The 20,248-nt window shown below is 37.2% G+C and overlaps 1 protein-coding gene across 2 annotated transcripts in view; it reads right to left on the reverse strand.

Moving 5' to 3' along the window:
* Nucleotides 1-1,919: 1,919 nt before the first annotated feature.
* Nucleotides 1,920-20,248, reverse strand: part of LOC136858142 (pancreatic triacylglycerol lipase) — a 116,178-nt gene continuing 97,849 nt past the window's right edge. For both annotated transcript variants that reach the window (XM_068225430.1, XM_067137466.2), the window contains exons 6-11: nt 14,983-15,099; nt 14,654-14,776; nt 9,318-9,617; nt 9,033-9,165; nt 7,746-7,937; nt 1,920-3,487 (exon numbers count right to left, since the gene is read on the reverse strand). In XM_068225430.1, coding sequence (XP_068081531.1) covers nt 3,379-3,487; nt 7,746-7,937; nt 9,033-9,165; nt 9,318-9,617; nt 14,654-14,776; nt 14,983-15,099 — 974 coding nt within the window. In that variant the 3' untranslated portion in view covers nt 1,920-3,378. The remainder of the gene's footprint in view (nt 3,488-7,745; nt 7,938-9,032; nt 9,166-9,317; nt 9,618-14,653; nt 14,777-14,982; nt 15,100-20,248) is intronic.

Raw genomic sequence — 20,248 nt, forward strand, 5'->3', positions numbered from 1 at the left:
GAATTTGTTCTTTTTGGCCAGAACTTTCTTCTTACTCTATAAAATCATGGATTTTCCATGAAATCCATGATATATGGCAACCCCAGTACAGATACTTCCAGATAAACTATTCGGGCCTTGTTGCTTGATAAGCTGGTTAGGTACTTTTTGAACTGGCTGGAAGTTGGCTTGAGATGGGGTTGTTCTCTATGCCATTGATTTTGGAATCCAATATGGCAGCCCAGTACAGATTTCAAGCATGTGGTGAATAAATTATTTTAAAATCACTATAAGTTGATTGCATCATATGATAACACTCCTCTGTGCAGGTGAATACAACGTGAATGTCACTGAGTAATGATTTTGACTTAATAATGGCTGACTATTTTGTTTTGAAGTTATCAATGTTCAGCAACTGACTTACTTACACTTTTCCCCCATTTGTCAAATGATCCTTGTTTGGTAACATGCATGAAAACTGATATAGACCATGTCTTATGTCCTGCGCTGGCACGCGCGACCCGAATGACCTCAGCTAGCGACATTTATATGGACACTTTTGGACCATTTTCCAGGAAAACTAAAAGACCCATGGAAATATGCTTCAGATTTAAACAATTAAGACAATTTTCTACATTTTTTTCCTACAGACATTTTATTGGCTGAAGAAACAAAAACATGGCCACTTACTGAAAATTTCAATACTTGATTTTACAGATGTAAATTAACTTGTTCAGGTTTTTATTCGTACTCATTATTTTAATTGGTTGATGTGGAAAATAGTTATATCATGAAACAACATTTCCATAAGAATGTGACAGTATGATTTCATGGCCAGCTTATCACGGAGCCTGTCGCCAAGCATTTTAGAGCTGCTGCCAGCAGGTAGTTAGGCTGCTCGTGACCTGGAAAACAGATGCCTTTTGTAGCCACTCCTCTGGGGAACAAACGCTATGTTCCTCTCTGCATTAACTCCCAGAAAGATAGAGTGCCTCATCTGCCAACTGCACTGTACCGATGGTCTCCATCTCCACCAAAGTTGCCATTAAGGACATTGACATACTTCCATGACTGATGAAAGTTATTTCTAGAGTGGCCCGAAGACCTCGGAAATACAACCAAGACTGTGAGTCCTGGAGGCAGATCTTCCACTCTCTCCACCATTGGGAATCTGAAACTCCTCTTCTGCCTTTGAGACCGTTGACCAGGTTTCACCTAATAAGCCTAGGCAGGGGCCCTTACAGGGTACTACCATCTGGAGCCAAATAGACCCAGGTTTTTTAACAAGGTTTTACTCCTCCCTCTCCTCCTTCCTCATCACTTGCGAGATGAGGCCCTGGACTTGGGACCGGCAGTGGTGCACTGATCCAGAAGAAAATGCAGGAAAACTGTCTGCACTGGTTTGGGCAGGTGTTGCGTGCAGAAGAAAATACATTGGCAAAGTCAGCGTATTCATTGGAAGTCACTGGAAAGAGGCCCAAGGGACAACCAAGACAGCGATGACCGATACAGTGCACAACAACATGAAAGCTGTAAAACTACATCCAGACATGGCCCAAGACCGAATTAAATGGAGACAATGAATCCACACAGCAGACTCTGCCACCAGGCAGGACAAAAGCTAAAGAAGGAAAAAGAAGATGTGGAAAATAGTTATATCACTGAAATCAGCAGTCTTTCCTGAAGCTTGTAGTATAATTTGTTTTGCATCATTGTAGGAGGACTTTGGGAGAGAAGAAAATGTGCCACTCTTCAAAATGATGTGTTCAATTAGACATTTCTTCTCCAGTTGGTACATAACCTTGGCAACAGTGTCATTTCTCTGACCCACCTAATTTAGTGGCCATGACTATAGGAGTATAAAGGAATGAATCTGGTCTTGTTCAAGAGGATACAAAGTAAGAGAATAAGGTTTTAAAAGTAATAAATTATACAAATAATTTCTTAAAAACTTGTTCTATTTTGTACATTTATAGTTCTAGCTTGTCTTTTAAGAAAGTACAAACACGTCACACTCATAGCACATTTTCTCAGTACCATGAAAGATAATAAATAAACTCAACAAATAACATGAACAACACAAACTACAATGACAGAGAGTTTGACAATATTAAAAATACAGTATTATATACACTTTTGATGTTCATATTGATTATCAAAACTAAAACAATGATATGGAACATGACAAGTTATAACAATATCTTGATGAATTATGAGAAGTAAAAAATGAGGAAGTTTCTTAACATATGATAATGTGGATATGACATTATGCATTTCACAGCTCATACATTACTTTTACTAGTCTTTGTACAATTTCCCCTAAGTATCACATTTGTTTAACTTAAAGCTAAACCTATCTCCTTCACTAACTGCTCTGGGAGTTTCTAATAAGTTATGGTAACCTTAAACACACAGATTTTTCAGATAGTAGCCATGACTATCCATCAAATACTTTATGAGATTCATCTCCAAGAATATGTAACCAAAAAAAAAAAAACTAAGTTCACAGCTGCTGTATATTATCCTAATCTAGATTTATTTCTAGCATCTAAACAATGAATCATGCAAACTTCATAAATTCAAGGTATGATTCGCTTATACATGGAGCTGCAGCTACGCACAAATTCCAAACTCTGACATTAAAATAAAAAATTGTGACTAAACAGAGTTCAGTAGGGCCTGCTGGCAGCTAATTTTACTCATACTCCATGCTTCAAATAAAATATGAGAATTATTTATATTATCAGTCATAAAAGGAAAACAGTATTAGGCTACTGTGAGAAGAAATAATGAATAAAGTACATGCTAAGGAACAAATAAATAATTGATGATGATCACATAAGTGGTAAGTGAAAATGATTGTGTTGCAAGGGAAGACAAGTTAATATTTCTTGATCTAGCTTGCCACAAGACGGTTCCTTTTCTTGTTATAAATTTAATCCGTGGGCCTAAGCAAATAGCAGTCTTTAAATAATCCATAGACCTAAGTAAATAGCAGTCTTTGAAATAGGTTACAATTCATGGTAGGTAGTGTATAAAACAATTCATGGAAATCTTCAATAAATCTCAAAAGAATATTAAAACTGTTCTTGAATTGTGTATAATGCAGAATCATTGATATATTTCTACAATTAGATGATAATGATGGATGATTCTGCAAGCAATTCAAATAGGTAGCCTGCCAATATCCTGAAAAGTGCTAGATCAGAAAATATTGACAAAGATGATGCTATTCTTTGGTTTTCCCTACTTCTTATCACAGCCTAACAAAATGAAGAATTCATGATTCATAATTTTCAGCATTCAACATACAATATACCAGCTGCAGTCAGGGAAAGAGAAGTTACAATAAGTTGAGAGAGAGACTTTGCATTAGATATCAGAAAAGTGATAGAAATGCTATGTTCTATTATTAGATAGATATTGGTGTGTACAGCTATCTCGATGGTGAAGAAGGATGGGCTCTGAAGAAATAACAGGCTTTCCATCAGGTACGCACAGAGCAATGCTGCAACAGAAAACAACACTGATCATTGTAGTTTCCTATGTAGTCACTGATTATAGAAAACTATGGAAAATATTATATATACCAGTATATGCTCTGAACATTAAAACTCCTTCATTGATGTTTTGGTACTGTCTAGTGGTTGTGTGTAGATATTCATCCAATCCCAAGCTGTCTTTCATATCAATGAATGTCAACAGAGCAGGAAATCAAAACCTGGTTGGCAACCTTGTTCTTTACTTTTTTCACATGGTTAAGCTAGATTGTTCAGTGTATTTGATACAGATCATTACCTTTTGCATTTTATTGATAATCTTTATATTTTATATAGTTATTTCTAGTCTTTCTTCTATAGTATAGTACAGTATAGTTGCCTCTGTGGATCCGTGGTAGTGTGTCGGCCTCCGGATCCCAAGATAGCGGGTTCAAACCCGGCAGAGGTAGTCGGATTTTTGAAGGGCGGAAAAAAGTCCATTCGATACTCCATGTCGTACGATGTCGGCATGTAAAAGATCTCTGGTGATACATTTGGTATTTACCCGACAAAATTAATTAAATCTCAGCCAGAGACGCCCAAGAGAGATCCGGTTTACTCTGTCTGCCATCTAACGAATCTAGAGTAAAACGGAACGTCGAAATTAACGAGCAGACAGCCAGATGGCGTCAAATCGAAATGTCTGCACACGGTAGCTGAGGCCATGCGATTATTATTATTATTAGTACCGGTATAGCATAAATTAGAAAAAAAATTTAGCGGAAGCCATGGCAAATGTTAGTATAAGTGACTGGAGAAAAGTTGTGTACCATACACAATGATACATGAGGCTTAGAAAAAATGAAGGTACAGTGAAAAACTGCATTGAAAATGTAGTCATTTCTTTGGGAGTTGGCGATAGTGATATAATTAGAGAGTTCCAATAACTCACACTTGTGGAGTATTCCCTTTGCAGGACATAATCTTCTTTCTGTGCTAGCCATTAGTCCTTTTGGTGAGTTGATGAACATTTTCTCCTACTTCATTCGAACCAGAGACATGTGAAGTGGTAGTAAAGGGATAAGAGCTACCTGGTGTTTCAAAACATATTGGCAATGGCGGTATCAATTCTGCCGCCTATATTGCAAATTTGATATCTTATTTAAAAATAATTTAAAACAATTAGTGCCAGCCTGTGTACAGTCGTCATATGATTAAAATAACGCAAATACGGCTTTATCGAAGGTTTCATAATCTTGTTTCCATTAGCTGTTTATTTTCGCCACCCCCCACCCAATAGCTGTCCTCTACGGATGGTAGGAATTTCCTGCTCTCTTTTGTCTGTCGCGCTGGAGGGGAACTCTTCAAGTACTAGGCAGGAAGAATCTAACAACTTGACAAACAAACTATGTAACATTAATGCTTTTCAGTGTGTCAAACGCTAATTATAATACAACAGTACAACATACCTGTAAAAAGAACACTATTAAACAACAGTATTTTTTCAGGTACCTGTAAAAACACCATTAAACAATAGTGCTTTTTCAGGTATTTTGTAGTGTTGTAAGTGTTATAATTAGTGTTTGGCAGACTGAAAAGCATTAAAGTTACATTAACTGAGTGGACACTGGAAAGTATGGCTTTATTTTTAACATACTCCATAGCAGTGAGTACTGTCCGCAAAACTTTTAGTGACACTTCGTTTTACAGGGGTGAGGAGTAAGGAGAGAGCTACAATGGTTCTGGTAATACTGCCAACAGAATGGAAATGAAATTGGAAATGAATCGAGAGTATGATCGATCGATATGAATTTTCTAAACCATTGTTTCCGTGCAGGAGTTCTAGGTTGTTCCTGTGATATACTTTGATTTTCCTCACTCATGTTCAAGCTTAACCTATATTTTGACTTTGCTCTGTAAATAACTGGGGCTTCCTGGCCGAGGCAGTAAAGGCGTGCTCGCTTTGCCCAGAAGGACGTGGGTTCAAATCCCCGTCAGGAAGTTGTAAAATTTAAGAAACAAGATTTCCACTTCCGGAGGTGCATATGGCCCTGAGGTTCACTCAGCCTACACAAAAAATGAGTACCAGGTTAATTCCTGGAGGCAAAGGCGGTTGGGCATAGAGCTAACCACTCTACCCCATTACATGCCAATGTTAACAATGGTGGAAGACTTTACCTTCCACTCCTCCAAGGGCCTTCATGGCCTGTATGGAGGTGACTTTGCTTTGCTTTGCGGTAAATAACTACAGTATTTTTAAAGTATTGCAATTATACCACCAGATGTCTCACAGTGATGCATAATCGATTCATATTTTTTGTGTCAGAGGTTGCCAATACGAAGATAACTGAAATCTATCGATTCAGCACTAGGGAGCCGAAGTATCACTAAAAGTTTTGCGGACAATAATTTGTAATTTTACAATGTGTCTATTTAGAAGTTATACTTGTTCAGAGCATTATAATAAAAATTTAGATTGAAGATAAACCTTAAGTAGAGCAACGCTGTAGTCATGGTAAGATGAAGTAAACAAGGTAGAAGAAAAATTATGAACCAGAATGAACAACTGGAAACAACTGAAAACTTCAAATACCTAGGAAGTCTCCAGGCTGAAGACAAAAGATTAGAATAGAATGGGAGAGAAAAACGAAGAATACAAGTAATATTTCATAATCCCATATAGAATATTAAAGAATGGCTAAGGAATGGAGGTAGAGGGACTGTGGATGCGAGCAGGCATTAAGGAGTATGAGGAAAGAGTTTAAGTGTTTGAGGAAGATAATTAGGATTCTAATCACAGACAGGAATGAAGGTAGGTCTCCCTCAAACAATGTACAGGAGATGATAGGTACAGAAGAGGGAGGGGAAGGAAGGGGAGAAGTTATGGAAGACAGGTGGGCTAATGTTTAAGGAGAAGAAAATTGAGGACAAAAGGGTCTATTCAGGTGGAGAATTCAGGAGAGATATGAGTAAGGTATCAGTACGAGTCAGTGCAGATAGAACAGCAGAGGAAGACAAAGTTGGTATTCAAGAGAACAAACTGGGTGTAATGTTCATTTATAGGAAGAGGAATTAGGGATTGGAATAATTTACTAAGGGATATTTGATAAATTTCCAACTTCTTTGAAAGACTAGGTAAAGAACTGATAGGAAATCTACCGGGCGAGTCGGCCGTGTGGTTAGGAGTGCGCGACTGTGAGCTTGCATCCGGGAGATAGTGGGTTTGAATCCCACTGTCGGCAGCCCTCAAGATGGTTTTCCATGGTTTCCCATTTTTGCACCAGGCAAATGCTGGGGCTGTACCTTAATTAAAGCCACGGTCGCTTCCTTCCAACTCCTAGGCCTTTCCTATCCCATCAACGCCATAAAATCTATCTGTGTCGGTGTGACGTAAAGCAAATAGGAAAAAAATTAGGAAATCTGTCACCTGTGCAACAGCTATAAATGCATATCAGGATTGATTGATTGATTGATTGATTGATTGATTGATTGATTGATTGATTGATTGATTGATTGATTGATTGATTGATTGATTGATTGATTGATTGATTGATTGATTGATTGATTGATTGATTGATTGATTGATTGATTGATTGATTGATAATAGGCTAGAAATGAGAAGGTCTGTCCAGAATAACAGAAGGAACAAAATACAGCAAATTATCTCAAGAGAGATTGAAGTTGAGGTGTTAAAAACAAGAATAGACAGGGAGATATGAAAATGGTATGAATATGGTTGAGAACAGGATATGAAGAAAATAAAGAAGAGGAGAAGAACAAAAGTCCCAGAGAAAGAAAACATGGAAAGTTGTAGTAAAGGAAAGAATGTAGAAACAAGGTATAAATACACACAGCCATATAGCTAAACATGTAAAGCATTAGTTGCTTTTCAGGGATTCAGACTGAACAAACAAATCATAAGTGCAAGGGGTTGAAGTAATATTATATTATCATTAATACTGTACATGCAGCCCATTTTCTACAAACAAGTGACCAGGTATTCTGTGAATACAGTTAGGTGGAGGTCTACCTTGAGAACACCTGTTTCACCCACTAGGCAGTTCCAAACAAATATACAAAGTTGAATTCTCACTCTGTCATAAAATTTTCTGGGTGGGTTGGTAGTAGTATGTCAATTATAAAAGTTAAAATACTGAATGAAGGTGCAATTTTAATCTTTTATCACAATAATATTGCCTTTCATTTGATAGGTTGTCACATCCACCACCAAGGAGAAAACAAAATGTTAGAGAGAAAGATTTTACAGAGATAGCTTAAATTACTAACCTTTGATCACCTTCCAGGTGGTCGATACTGATAGATTCCAAGTAAATTTTCGGTAGCCCGAGTACCCTCCAACTGAGGGGGTTTAGGAAGGACATACGGTACTCCCACTCTATGAAGGCTCCCCGTAGTTTGCCCACACCTCTGCCAGCAACTACAACTCGGTGATAGGAGTCAGGCTCGTATAGTTGCTCACTGCAATAATAAATATGCATCAAACAGATGTTTGAGGAGAATGACCACATAAGCTTAGATAAATTATTAACCAAACAATGTTTACAAGAATGGATTTCTAGTCTAGTTACCACATTCCTACTTAGCCTGTTTTCCCCACTTCCTAACTAGTACATCAACCTTCTCAATTCAAAGAGAGAGAGAGAAAGAATAAACACATTACTTTTAGAAATAAGAGAGTAGTTTGAGTAATGAATTTCAGAGGTACTTTTCTTTGGAAAGCCTATTTTCCTTGGTATGCATAGCATTAAGAGATAAATACTTTTGGTAACACAGACATAACTGCAATATCCATCTCTCGATTAACCGATCAACAGATTATCTGACAGTTTTCCCATTTCTTAAACAATCAATATCGGTAATCCTAGCTAAATTTCTATGTCCTTGCTAGAATATAATAAATCATTGTATCTCTTATAAAAATAACGTACAAAGCATCCAAGGAGAGACCCTGTGGAAGGCTACAGTTGCCATTCACAACACTTGGTATTTTCATCTGCTGAGTGAGCAGGAACCTTATTGACTGCTGCTAAGACCAGCCTACTGACTGTCACCAATCATTCACAAAAATTTAAATAAGTATATCAGAAGGTTGCATCTTGTCGATTATAGTCAATTTACAAGAAAATACAAAATGTTGGACATTGAAACCAAAGTTGAAATAAATGAAACATTCGAAAATGACAAACTGGTGGCCAAGGGCAGTGGCAAGAAACAAGAGACTGTACTTCTCTAAAAACTGTACTTAAATCAGCAGAAACCCTCATCCAGAAGATGGAGCAAGGAGATGACACTTCATTCTTGGACATTATTTTTACTCCAGAGAATCTGAATGAACATAAGATAAAAGAATGATTGGTACTGAAGGTCACAAGAAAGTTGCAGACTTCTTTGAAGGACTAAAAATATGACAAGAAGAAGTCGAGCAGATTATCTGTCTTTTCTGATTATCTGTTCCTCCTCTCCCCTTCATTATGATGGATAATCTAGACTGTAATATAGTTAGGTAATAATTTTTCAGATCAACAACAGATCAAAAACTGATTCATATCTTACCTGGGTGTCAACTGCATCCTATGAGAGGACCCATTCTCCCCAAGCAGAGTGACCCAGAACATTCCAATTTCACCTCCATGTTTTACACTCTGCGCAGAACCTGAGATGTGTAGTGAGACACGGTAGTGTTCCTCTGGAAGATAACAATGATCAACATTAATCTATAATTCTAAAAATTATGAATTCCTCAATTTACATTCTAACTCAAAGATTTAACAAAAATGTTCACTTAATATTAATGTATCAAATTTATTTAAACTAAATAAATAGGAAAAGAATACTTACGGCAGAAGGGTGAACCAGAGTTCGTCATGAGAAAGAGCCTCTCTTGTGACAGTTTCAGAGGGGTGCCATGCCAACGGTGCATAAGGTCATCCAGAGAGCCATAGCCAAATTTGGTGCACAACATTTCTCCTCGGAGTTTACTCTGAGGGCTGATTTCTGTAGCACAGCGAAAGCAACTGCCATTCTGGAACTGCTCCCAGCTGTCGCATGATATTCCCATGTATGGACATTTTGTGTTGATTGACTCAATGTAATACTGGTAGCTACGTATGTGATTACAACTCAAGAACTTTTGGAGACCTGAAAAGTTTATGATTAATTACCAAATAAACCCTCTGGAATAGCAAGAGTTATCATTTACAACAATAAATTAGAGTCAATTAAGGCAGAGAAGAATTCTTTCCAACTTCTGAAAAATTTAATTGAAGAGTAATGATTTATGTTATACTGCAGTTACTGTCGAGGTAGACTACAGCAGGAAATTTTTTCTAGTTAATTCATATTAGAAATTACTTGGCATCAAGTGGACCATTAAAGGAACTTCCTGATAGAAAGGTACAAAAAAATATATAGTAGCCCCATACTGACACCCAATACTGTTCCCAAGATGTCAACCAACTGTCAGTGGACCTTGGTCCCACAAAGGGCTAATTATCTGGTTTACTGATTAACTGTTGTACCCATTGTTAATGGGTGAGCTTCTGTACAGTTCCAAGAGTAACACCATCCAGCAAAATGAGTGACAGCAGAAGAGACAGAGGACACCTCAACTAACAGCAGTCAGTGTAATGTTTATCAGTTTCAGAGGCTAGGACATTATACAGTAGGTCATCACACTATTTTCTTGGACATTTAGGTCGAGGAAGTAATTTCATTCCCCCAGCCTTACTTTTCTTTTCCCCTCCTTTTAACTCATTACAACAGCTGAACAATATTTCCATCTCAAAGAGGCTTGCCATTGATGGATTTGCCAATGAAAATCTAAATTCATGAATAACTCTTTTAATATAGCTCGTATCATTAAAAAGTACCAGGCATAAGATTGTCAATTATATATTCCATAATGATGGTTATGTACAGCTTTTTGATACAGTTAATGTTAACAGAAAAATCTGATATTTCCTGCTTAGGCTCCCTTAATATTGCAATACCACTGTACACTAATCAAATAATATACAGCCTAATGCATAATTTGCCTATCCTTGAAGTTCAATACGAATTGAGAAATTATGTTTAGCCATTTCTTCCATTAATCCAAACAAACAAATAAATAAACAAACAAACAAAACAAACAACCAAGCTGATGGACAAAAACTGAACTGAACCTACGAGGGGTGAGTCATTAGTCATGGCGACTACGTCTTATTTCCCAACAGTGTGCCAGCACACAAAATTAATTATATACATTGGAAAGTATGTTATGTGACCTTGGTAATATAGCCACCTCATGGAGCATGGATGCAGGGCTGTGTGGAAGAAAACAAGGTGAAACAGAACGTTCTGAAATCATTGATTTATTCTCGTACAACCGTTTAACAGCATTTGTAGATGCATCACCTCTTGACGATGGTTGATTCATGTTGATGTATAATATCCTTCAAAGTAGTCACCCAAGTTGTCCACGGTTCATTACCATCAATGGGAAAGACAGACACTACCATCAGCTGCATGCATTTTGTTAATATGTGCTACTTCATACCAAAATGTGGTTACAGTATCTTGTGTGTTGGCAAAGCATTCCCAATGGAATGGTTTCTTGAGTTTAGGAATAAAATCAAAGTCATGAGGATGAAGATCAGAGAAGGGTGTGGCAAGACCTTCCATCCCCAACACTGTAAACAATGGATAACTGTGTCTGCTGTGTGCAGTCTAGTGTTGTCATGTAGGATTATAGTATTGCCCGATAGTTCTCGATGTCTCTCTCACACTGCACAACAAAGATGACACCACAGAAATTACAGGTAATACTGTGCATTTACAGTTCATCCATGAGGAACTGGATGACACACTAAAACACCTTGACTGTCATATGCCAAGATTATCATCAGCTCTGTGGATGATTGATTTTGTCGTATCTTACGATTCTATGCGCACTAGCCCATGTTTCATCAATGGTGATACGGGTCAGCGTGCCGTTTCCTTTATCGTGGTATCGTTCCGGATTGATAAGACATGTCTCATATCGTGTCCACTTCTCTACCTCCGTTAAGTGATGTGTCACCCACTTTGAAGCAATCCTCTGCACATTTAAGTCCTGCCGTAGAATTCAGCACACTGAGGAAGAAGGAATTCCAGTATGCTGGGCCAATTTGATCACAGTTCAACGTGTGTTTTCTAGGAGACACTGCTCAATCACAGCCATTGTTACATCTTCATTAGCTGACATAGGATGTCCACTACAAGGCAGGTCAGCAGTTGACTTTCTTCCCTGTTTGAAGGCCCCGACCCATCTTGCCACTGTACGATAGGGTATAGCACAATTACTCAATGCTCGCCATAGCTCTGCATGACTTTTTCATGTATTGCAGCCACAGCGAAAGGCTATCTTGATGTACAAATTCTGTTTACCTTTGGTTATCGTCAACACGCACAGCTGCCAACAGACAACCTATATCGGGATTGTGATCAAATCCAGATCAGTACACTCAGACCCCATTTGGTGACAACATTACAAAAGTCATGTAACACACTTTCCAAGGTATACAGTTAATTTTATGTGTTGGCACATTGTCTGGAATTAAAAAATAGTTGCCATGACTTATGAATCGATCTACGTACTTTCAACTTTTGTACACCTAATCTGAGATAAAAACAAAGTATGAAGGAAAAAATTCAAAGTGTGCAGACAAAATTATAATTTTATTTACCTATATAGAATTGTTTTTTTTGCCTTCTCTAGAGTGAAAACTAGAGACTGGATTTTAAAGGGAACATTATTCATCAAACAAGGACCTGAAGAAAGACTACCAAGCTCGATAGCTGCAGTCGCTTAAATGTGGCCAGTATCCAGTAATCGGGAGACAGTGGGTTCGAGCCCCACTGTCGGCAGCCCTGAAGATGGTTTTCCGTGGTTTCCCATTTTCCATTTTCACACCAGGCAAATGCCGGGGCTGTACCTTAATTAAGGCCACGGCCGCTTCCTTCCAATTCCTAGGCCTTTCCTATCCCATCGTCGCCATAAGACCTATCTGTGTCGGTGCGACGTAAAGCAAATAGCAAAAAAAAAAAAAAAAAAGACTCTTCTACAAAACGGCTATTTTAATTGGAAACACACTTCAGCACATTCATACACAAGCTTACATTTACCTAGTTGTAGTTCCTCTTATAATAAAAATCGCCACCATAATGTACAGAAAGTGTTGTATTTGACCACATTCAAGATTTCAATATGTTTGAAAGACTGATTTTGCCTCTTTGAATGCAGAATCACTTTATAAACATAAAATTACCACTCAACATCAACTATTACAAACAGTGAAAATTAAGTTTTTATCCTGAACTCAAAATCAGCACACTTTATTAGTTTTTTAGTGTCTGGATAACATGTTGGGTCTTCTTGGACAAGGTCTCTTCTTCAAGCCTCACGATGGCACCTGGCAGAAATTTGAAGGAGTATGCATACAGTTCAGTTTCCAATTTTGGAATCCTCACTGCTACACTACCGATTCTTCACGGAAAATAATCTATTTAACCTTGTCCAAATTCTCACTTAGAAAAACAGCAGACAAAATCCACATTCCCAATCTGGTCATAATGGGAAACTTGGGCAATAGCAGCCTGTGATCTCTGTGTAACGGTATATACTATTGGGAGCTTTCATCAGCATCTTCTTGAGTTTGGATATAAAGGAATCTGATGTCTGGTATTCAGCTCTGACTGCTCTGTATATCCTATGGATAGTGTGAGTAACACAGGTTACGTGATGAAGATTGGAATATACTGTAAAGGTTTCATCTGTCCAAATGCTGAGACTATGTATGATACTGGTACCAGATCAGTAATAGTTTGCCACATTTTCTTATATGGTATAACTGAGGGCCACAGCTTGAAGCAGCAGTCATTATAACTCTTTATGATAGCTAGAGAATTGACTATTTGCAATTCATATTGCAACAACAGTGGCTTTGACAGATCTCCTGACAGGAGCAACACAAGAATATCCAGAACTGCTCTCAAGACAGAATCCGGTCTTCCATCCACAATAAAACAAACGGGATGCTGTCCTATTACTTCTTTAATATTTTCTACATTGGCTTCAAGTTATTCTTTCGCAGAGTGCTTTCATCTGGGACAGATCTTTCTGTGTACTTTTCAAAGAAATTCTTCATTGAAAGCATATTTAATTTATGAAGGGAAATGCTGCTTTGTAAAATGGCAGCTGTGATGTTGGTGAAGAAAGCATTCTGTTTCTTGCACTTCTCTTCTGCCTTCTGCAAAGAAGTATGAACAACTCTATCAAAGCTTTCCCACAAAGTTCTTCAATTTTCCATCTACCGTAATACTCATGTCTCACAAGGAACAACAGATAATTTTCCTGTCACTTTACATAAAATCGTCCTTGTAACAGCTTACTGCATTCTGGAGCTGACTACTGCTTGGAGCTACCTTTTCCATTTTACTTAACGCTCGCTATGACAGCACGAAGTTTAAACCGTTCATGAATTAATTCACATAAAGGTCTAAACCTAGTAAAAAATTACTTTCTACAAATTATACTGAGTCTTTTCATATGCTTCTGCTACAACTCTCACTGGATGAGTCCAACTGCGATTATGACTGTTTTCCATGAAAAATATTTTCGCATGGCCTATAGCGTGGGTGACAAGTTAATGTGCATGCGCGAAAATGTTCAATATTTCTTAAACACAAGCTTTCTGTACGTAACAGTTCTCGTTGGCACAATTTTTCAATTTTTGTGTATTGCATTAAAATATTTGCTGCCCATTAGAGCAACAAAATAGACCTTTCCCTTTTTATTTCAGTAGACTTCTGACATTTTTAGGAATCTATGGTGATTAGAATATGAATGATATTTATAATAAGCTATTTCTGCTTGTCTCAGAAAGTTATAGGTTTGTCAGGTGGGAGGGAAAATAATATGGGATTTAGTTAAATTTTTGCAATATTGTGTCAAAAATAGACCAAAATTTGAAATATTTTAAAAAAGGGTGTGGATAAAAAAGAAAAGGAAATACAAAACCATGTAATTTGGTTGGTGGAAATAAGGTTTGAACATTGTAATTAATTATTTCATGCTATGTAGGAAGAAATTAAAAAAGGGATTACCTTTAAAATCCGGTCTCTACTGATATCGATTACGTACATTATGTACCTACCTCCAACAAAACTTCCTCTTTCCATTCCAATGTACTTGACCATCCCCTCATTACAACCCGGCTGGTGCACTCCTCCATTAGGATAGAAATCTACATGCCCAACAGGCTCTAGCAGGCCAAGACCTATAATAATAACACATGAGTTATTTAAAGTGAAAATAATTCTCACATAACAGGTATAACATACTGACGATCTTGCAATGGTAAGAGACTGTGTGTTGATGAGGAAATGACAACAGTGGCATTAAACAACTGAACTTTATTACATGATATTTCATCTGGTTTTTTACTCTCGCCCTCTAACATTTCAAATAAGTCAAGCAACTTACCTCCTTGCATGAAAGGAGCTGCATCTGTATGAATAACATCAACAAAGTCAGCATCAGTAGGATCCAGCCTCACAATGGGATTTGTCTTTGTGAAATGTGGCTCTGCTGGGTCCAGAGCTGTAAAAAACACCATCAATTGAAAATTCTTTTTTATTTATTCCTTGTGCTTGGGAATAGAATTGGCATAATGTTGTGATACAATTCTCTCTGTTTTACAGTACATGGATGGTCCAAACCTACGATTTCATATCTTCTCACAAATTTATTACCAAACAGAGCAAATAGCCTTCTGGAGTTACACTTTTGCACTTTTAACTTCCCATTTTCAAAATATGCCTAGGTTACCTATTATCGAGGATGTGCACATATAATGGTCAAAATTATAATACAGTAATTTATATATGGAAAAGAGAAAAAGTATCAGCTTCTCATAAAATTATTTGAGCTTTGAGACAAGATCTCCTGTTTTCTCTGGTACAATTTTTTCATTCATCTGTCAAACACAGTGACATTCAAGCAGCTCATCCCCTGGCATGTATTTCCTAACTCAGATCCTAACTGGAATCAGTTTAAGCAGTATTTTATATACTGATATCTGAAGCTTTAATTATTGGGAAACTGGTATTCTTTACATAAAGCAGCTGTCTAAATTGGTTTTCTTTACAGAGAAGTCAATATCCTGTGGTAATACCCTTGATAGCTACTAGATTACTAGAAGAAATAATGTGTTAGGCATGTATGGAATTTGAGATTAGACTATCCGTAAGCATTAACGTCACAAGGCGGATGTTTAGCATGACGTCAAAAGAGGTCACAACCTGTAATCTATCTCATCTTAATGGACTTTGTCCTTTCACGTAACCCTACGATGTCAAAGATGCATGCATAAATGTTATCAGAGTTATCAAGAACTAACTTCTACGTAGAAAGAGTTGACCTTGTCCACGATGTCAATAGGTGAAAGTTAAGAGTCAGAGATCGACGTGTGCCAGATTCACTATGCATATTACTAGAGAAACCAGCAAGATAATGTGCAATGGAAGTCAAAGTTATGTAAATGCAATTATCTAAGATACTTTAGTGAGTAGGCCTATAGTACTGAAGAATACTAGTGTACCCAGCTTTTAACTTTGAGATATAAACAGCTTGCAGGTCATGTAGAGGATGATTTGTCATTATGTACCAGCACAATGTTAGATACAAATACCATAATATGATCAGTGAATCAATATTGTTGTCTACTGTTGGACTATGTACCCTGTGTTCTTCCAGTCAACATAACAGATTAAGGATACCAGTTATCATCTGACCTAAAAATTATTTTAATGAATTAATCCATATCCTTGGTTGATACACCAGAACTGATGAGAATGTACAATGTTCTCTGCAGGGAATTGCATGATGACAATAGATAGAAAATACCCACAGTATTCATCAAGTGAGTTGGTTGGGCAGTTTGAATCATGTAGCTGTGAGCTTGCATTCAACTGATGATACATTCAAAACCCTTTTGCCATTGTTTGCCATCTTCATACAAGGAAAGTGCTTGGCTGTACTTTCCAATGCTGCTACCTTCCCAATCCTAGCCCATTCCCAACCCTGCATTGCCAAAAACCTTCCATGTGTTAGTGCAATGATAAACTGCTAACAAAAGAATAATAAATACTGTACATGTGGTATTTCTAACTGTTATAAAGAGTCAGCGAGCATAGGAAGTAGCATTCACTATTTATTTCCAAGCTTTGTCACTTTTTAGTGCCAAGGAAATGAAATACCTGTTATATTGTACAGTATATCTTCTTATGCAATAAAATTCCCTACCCTTGTGGATCTCATTCTGTAAGGATTCTTTACCAGTTTTTATCAACTTCAGTGAATATGATCATTTCTCTTTTTATTTTACAAAAAGAAAATTAACTTACTACTTACAAAAGTGATATTCACTTATAAGATTGATAATCAAGTTACTAGGAAAGCAAATGTTGAAAACAGCCAATAGTATATACAATGAAACTTTTAACATCCTCTGTTATCAATGGTAAATCTAGCTGTTATTACTTATTTTAATGAATTAATTCATATCTTTGGTTGATCGGTCTGTGTACTGGCCTTTATTTCAAAGGGGCTGGAGATTTTAGCTGCATCAAGTTAATTCCTCCAGGTTGAGGGCTAAATGTTTGTGTGTGTTTTTTTTTTTTTTTTTTTTTTTTTTTTTTTAACACATCTTTATTTACATCACATTATCAACCACAAGAGAACCAAGCAATAATGAATATATCTCTCCTCAAAGTGTTGGCATCAGGAAAGGCACCCGGCAATAAAACTGAGTTTAATCCACGTGTAGCGCTGACCAGAAATGACTGTGAAAGGCCAGGAAGAAGACGATAGTTATTTTAATGAATTAGTTATCATTTCAACACTTGACAATGTACATCTCACAAACTTTTCCAAGGTGTAACAGTTGTTTTATATTTCAATTACTTCCACTTATGTCAATTTACCCAGGAATGTATTCCAAGGCTAGTTAAAGTTGAAAACTGCAGTTATGTTAGTAGGCTCATAGCGTACTGTTTGCCTAGTGTCGAGTTCCTGGTACTATAATTACTTGTTTGTGTTGTGATGGACTCTGCCCAGCCTTGTTAAGAGTAATGAGTGGGAGGAGATAGTGAGGTCAAGGAGTGGTCACAGCTCCCACTGAAGTAGTAACAAACTACCCTGTTATTGCACAGCTTGATTCAACCTACAAGCCACACCATTGTCAGAAAGAGACAAACTTGTAGTTATTCTTATGTGACTGTTAGTATCATGAACGTAGAAATGTGACCTCCAGTTTTACATGGAATCCAAAGAGCAGGAAAGAGACTTTTTTTTTAACCTTGCATGCAGTGACCAGAATTTGGATCTCAGCCACTTTCTTGAGAAGACAGTGACCTTGTCACTTGGCTATCTTGAAAAAGAGACAAGAAGCTTTTGACAGTAAATGGTTTAATGTAAAAAAGGATTTCTATAACCACTTCTAAGAAAGGTAGACTAGGGTCACTATCTCATTGTCATCATTAATTGTTCTCATGTAGGCTGTGTGGACCTTGAACTAGCTCTCAGATCCACAAGAAAAAATCACTGAGCTGGCTGGGAAGTGAACCTGGAGCGTCCCAGTAAGAGGTAGACTCACTATCCCTAGACTGCAAGGCTGGCTAGGTTAAGACTAAAGTAATATTAGGAAGGTCTGTTGGCAGTTCTTCTCCCCACCACTAACTTAGCAGTCCAGTTAAGACCAACTGCAGCTATAACGTAATGCACTTTTAAAAATAAGCAACTATAGCCCATTACATAAATGAAGAAAAGAGGGGTCTTGTTTCTTTATTGTAACCATACATATCTTCGTCATCATCTTCGTCCTTTTATGTCCCTAACACAGTGCATTCATTGCCTGTACAATAGCAGTTATGTTAATGCTGTGTATATTATTTCCACTAAATGCCACGACATAGTGGTCTTACATTAGTTTTCAGTGTGTTTATTGTACAGTGTTTCCACATTATTATCAGCATTTTAAAAAACTTATTTCACTTTTAAGGATAGCATTGACTGACCTTTACTCTACATAAGTAGAACATGGAACGCTTATCCATTTCCTGAACTCAGAAGTAGGTCAACTTCATACTGCTCATGACCTTCATGTGGTGGCTTGTACACCAGCTCAGGGAGCATCAGAAATAATATTGCCTACAGGCCTACTGATGTTGATTAGTCAACAAGAGATAAAGAACAATTTTGAAACTTCGATTCCCGGCCGGGTCGGGGATTTTAACCTTAATTGGTTAATTCCAATGGCACGGAGGCTGGGTGTATGTGTTGACTCCATCATCATTTCATCCTCATCACGACGCACAGGTCACCTACGGGAGTCAAAGAGAAAAACCTGCACTTGGCGAGCCGAACCCATCCTGGGATATCCCGGCACTAAAAGCCATACGACATTTCATTTCATTTGAAACTTGGATGAGTAATAGATGACATGCAAGGCTAATGTATTTCTAACATCCTACCAATAATATCTGATAAGCTGTATGACTATAATAATGACGATCATGGCAATAGTGGTTGTTGCTTTATCAGGCTGAACTGCATGTTTATTGGCCTACAGCTCCAAACTGGTGAACACCACTATTATCTCCTAAAAGCCAAACCTTTCATGTTATGTATAGATTAAACTTTACTTTCGCAGAAAATGTGAGTCATTGATTAACAAACAGTCAAGGTGTTATTAAAATCTAAATTTAATTCAGCTTTGACTGCACAAGTTACTGCATACCAGTACTCTTTTGCTTGTAATATGTAGGTAGGCCTACTTCTCCTCCTGCAGCTTGGGAAATAATGAATTGCCAAATCGCTGTCATAACAAGTGAATATGGTCTCAATTTTATAGAAATCTACAGTAATTGGGAGGGTTTCACAGCACTCCTAACCATCATCAATTCTTGTTCAGTTCATTCAATTCTTATTTGTTTTCCTATTTTATTCTTGCAGTACTGGTACCAATAATGAAATTTAGAAATTATTTTCTTTCCTACGGCAACTGCCTACCTTGTGTTCACAATATAATTGCACGAATAGAGCGGGTAAAAAAAAAAAAAAATCAGTAGAAAGCTGAATGTTGCTTTCTTTGATATGTCATGTTTTGTTCAGATGACACGTATGGAAACCAAAAAGGTAGTATAACACAGCTCTTTTCATTTAATCATGGCATATGGCATGCTGTCTGGAATGATACTACAGGATGGGAATCTGTTCTTTAAAGTCCTGAGGGAGATTTTTCATATAATGACTCATACACATTCTACAGCTGATGAATTTCACCTTATTCCAATATCTGTGTTGAAAAAAAATATCCACGCAGATCTCAAATTCATAGCCATAGCATGGTCACTCCCATCAGTGTCACAACCAGCAGTTATTTACAGAACAGTAGAACAACATTACTGCATTCTATGTTGTTGCTATGCTGTCACTGTTAGTTATTACGTACTTTGATGAGTCACCTCTTTATAGCATTGAGCTGCATGCTGTAGATGTACTGTGACAATAAACCACTACTCTACATTTGTAACCTGCATGTGCCTTAATCTTGTTATAGTACCATAGTATGTGACATTAAATAGGCTATTACAAATTGTAAATGTGTGCCAAACTGTTATTAGCTGCTTAAATAATAATAAATACAGTTGAACGTGCTTTATACAGAACTTTGTTCTGCGTAATTCGT

Source organism: Anabrus simplex, chromosome 1 (assembly GCF_040414725.1).
Source record: "Anabrus simplex isolate iqAnaSimp1 chromosome 1, ASM4041472v1, whole genome shotgun sequence".
Lineage (NCBI taxonomy): Eukaryota > Metazoa > Arthropoda > Insecta > Orthoptera > Tettigoniidae > Anabrus > Anabrus simplex.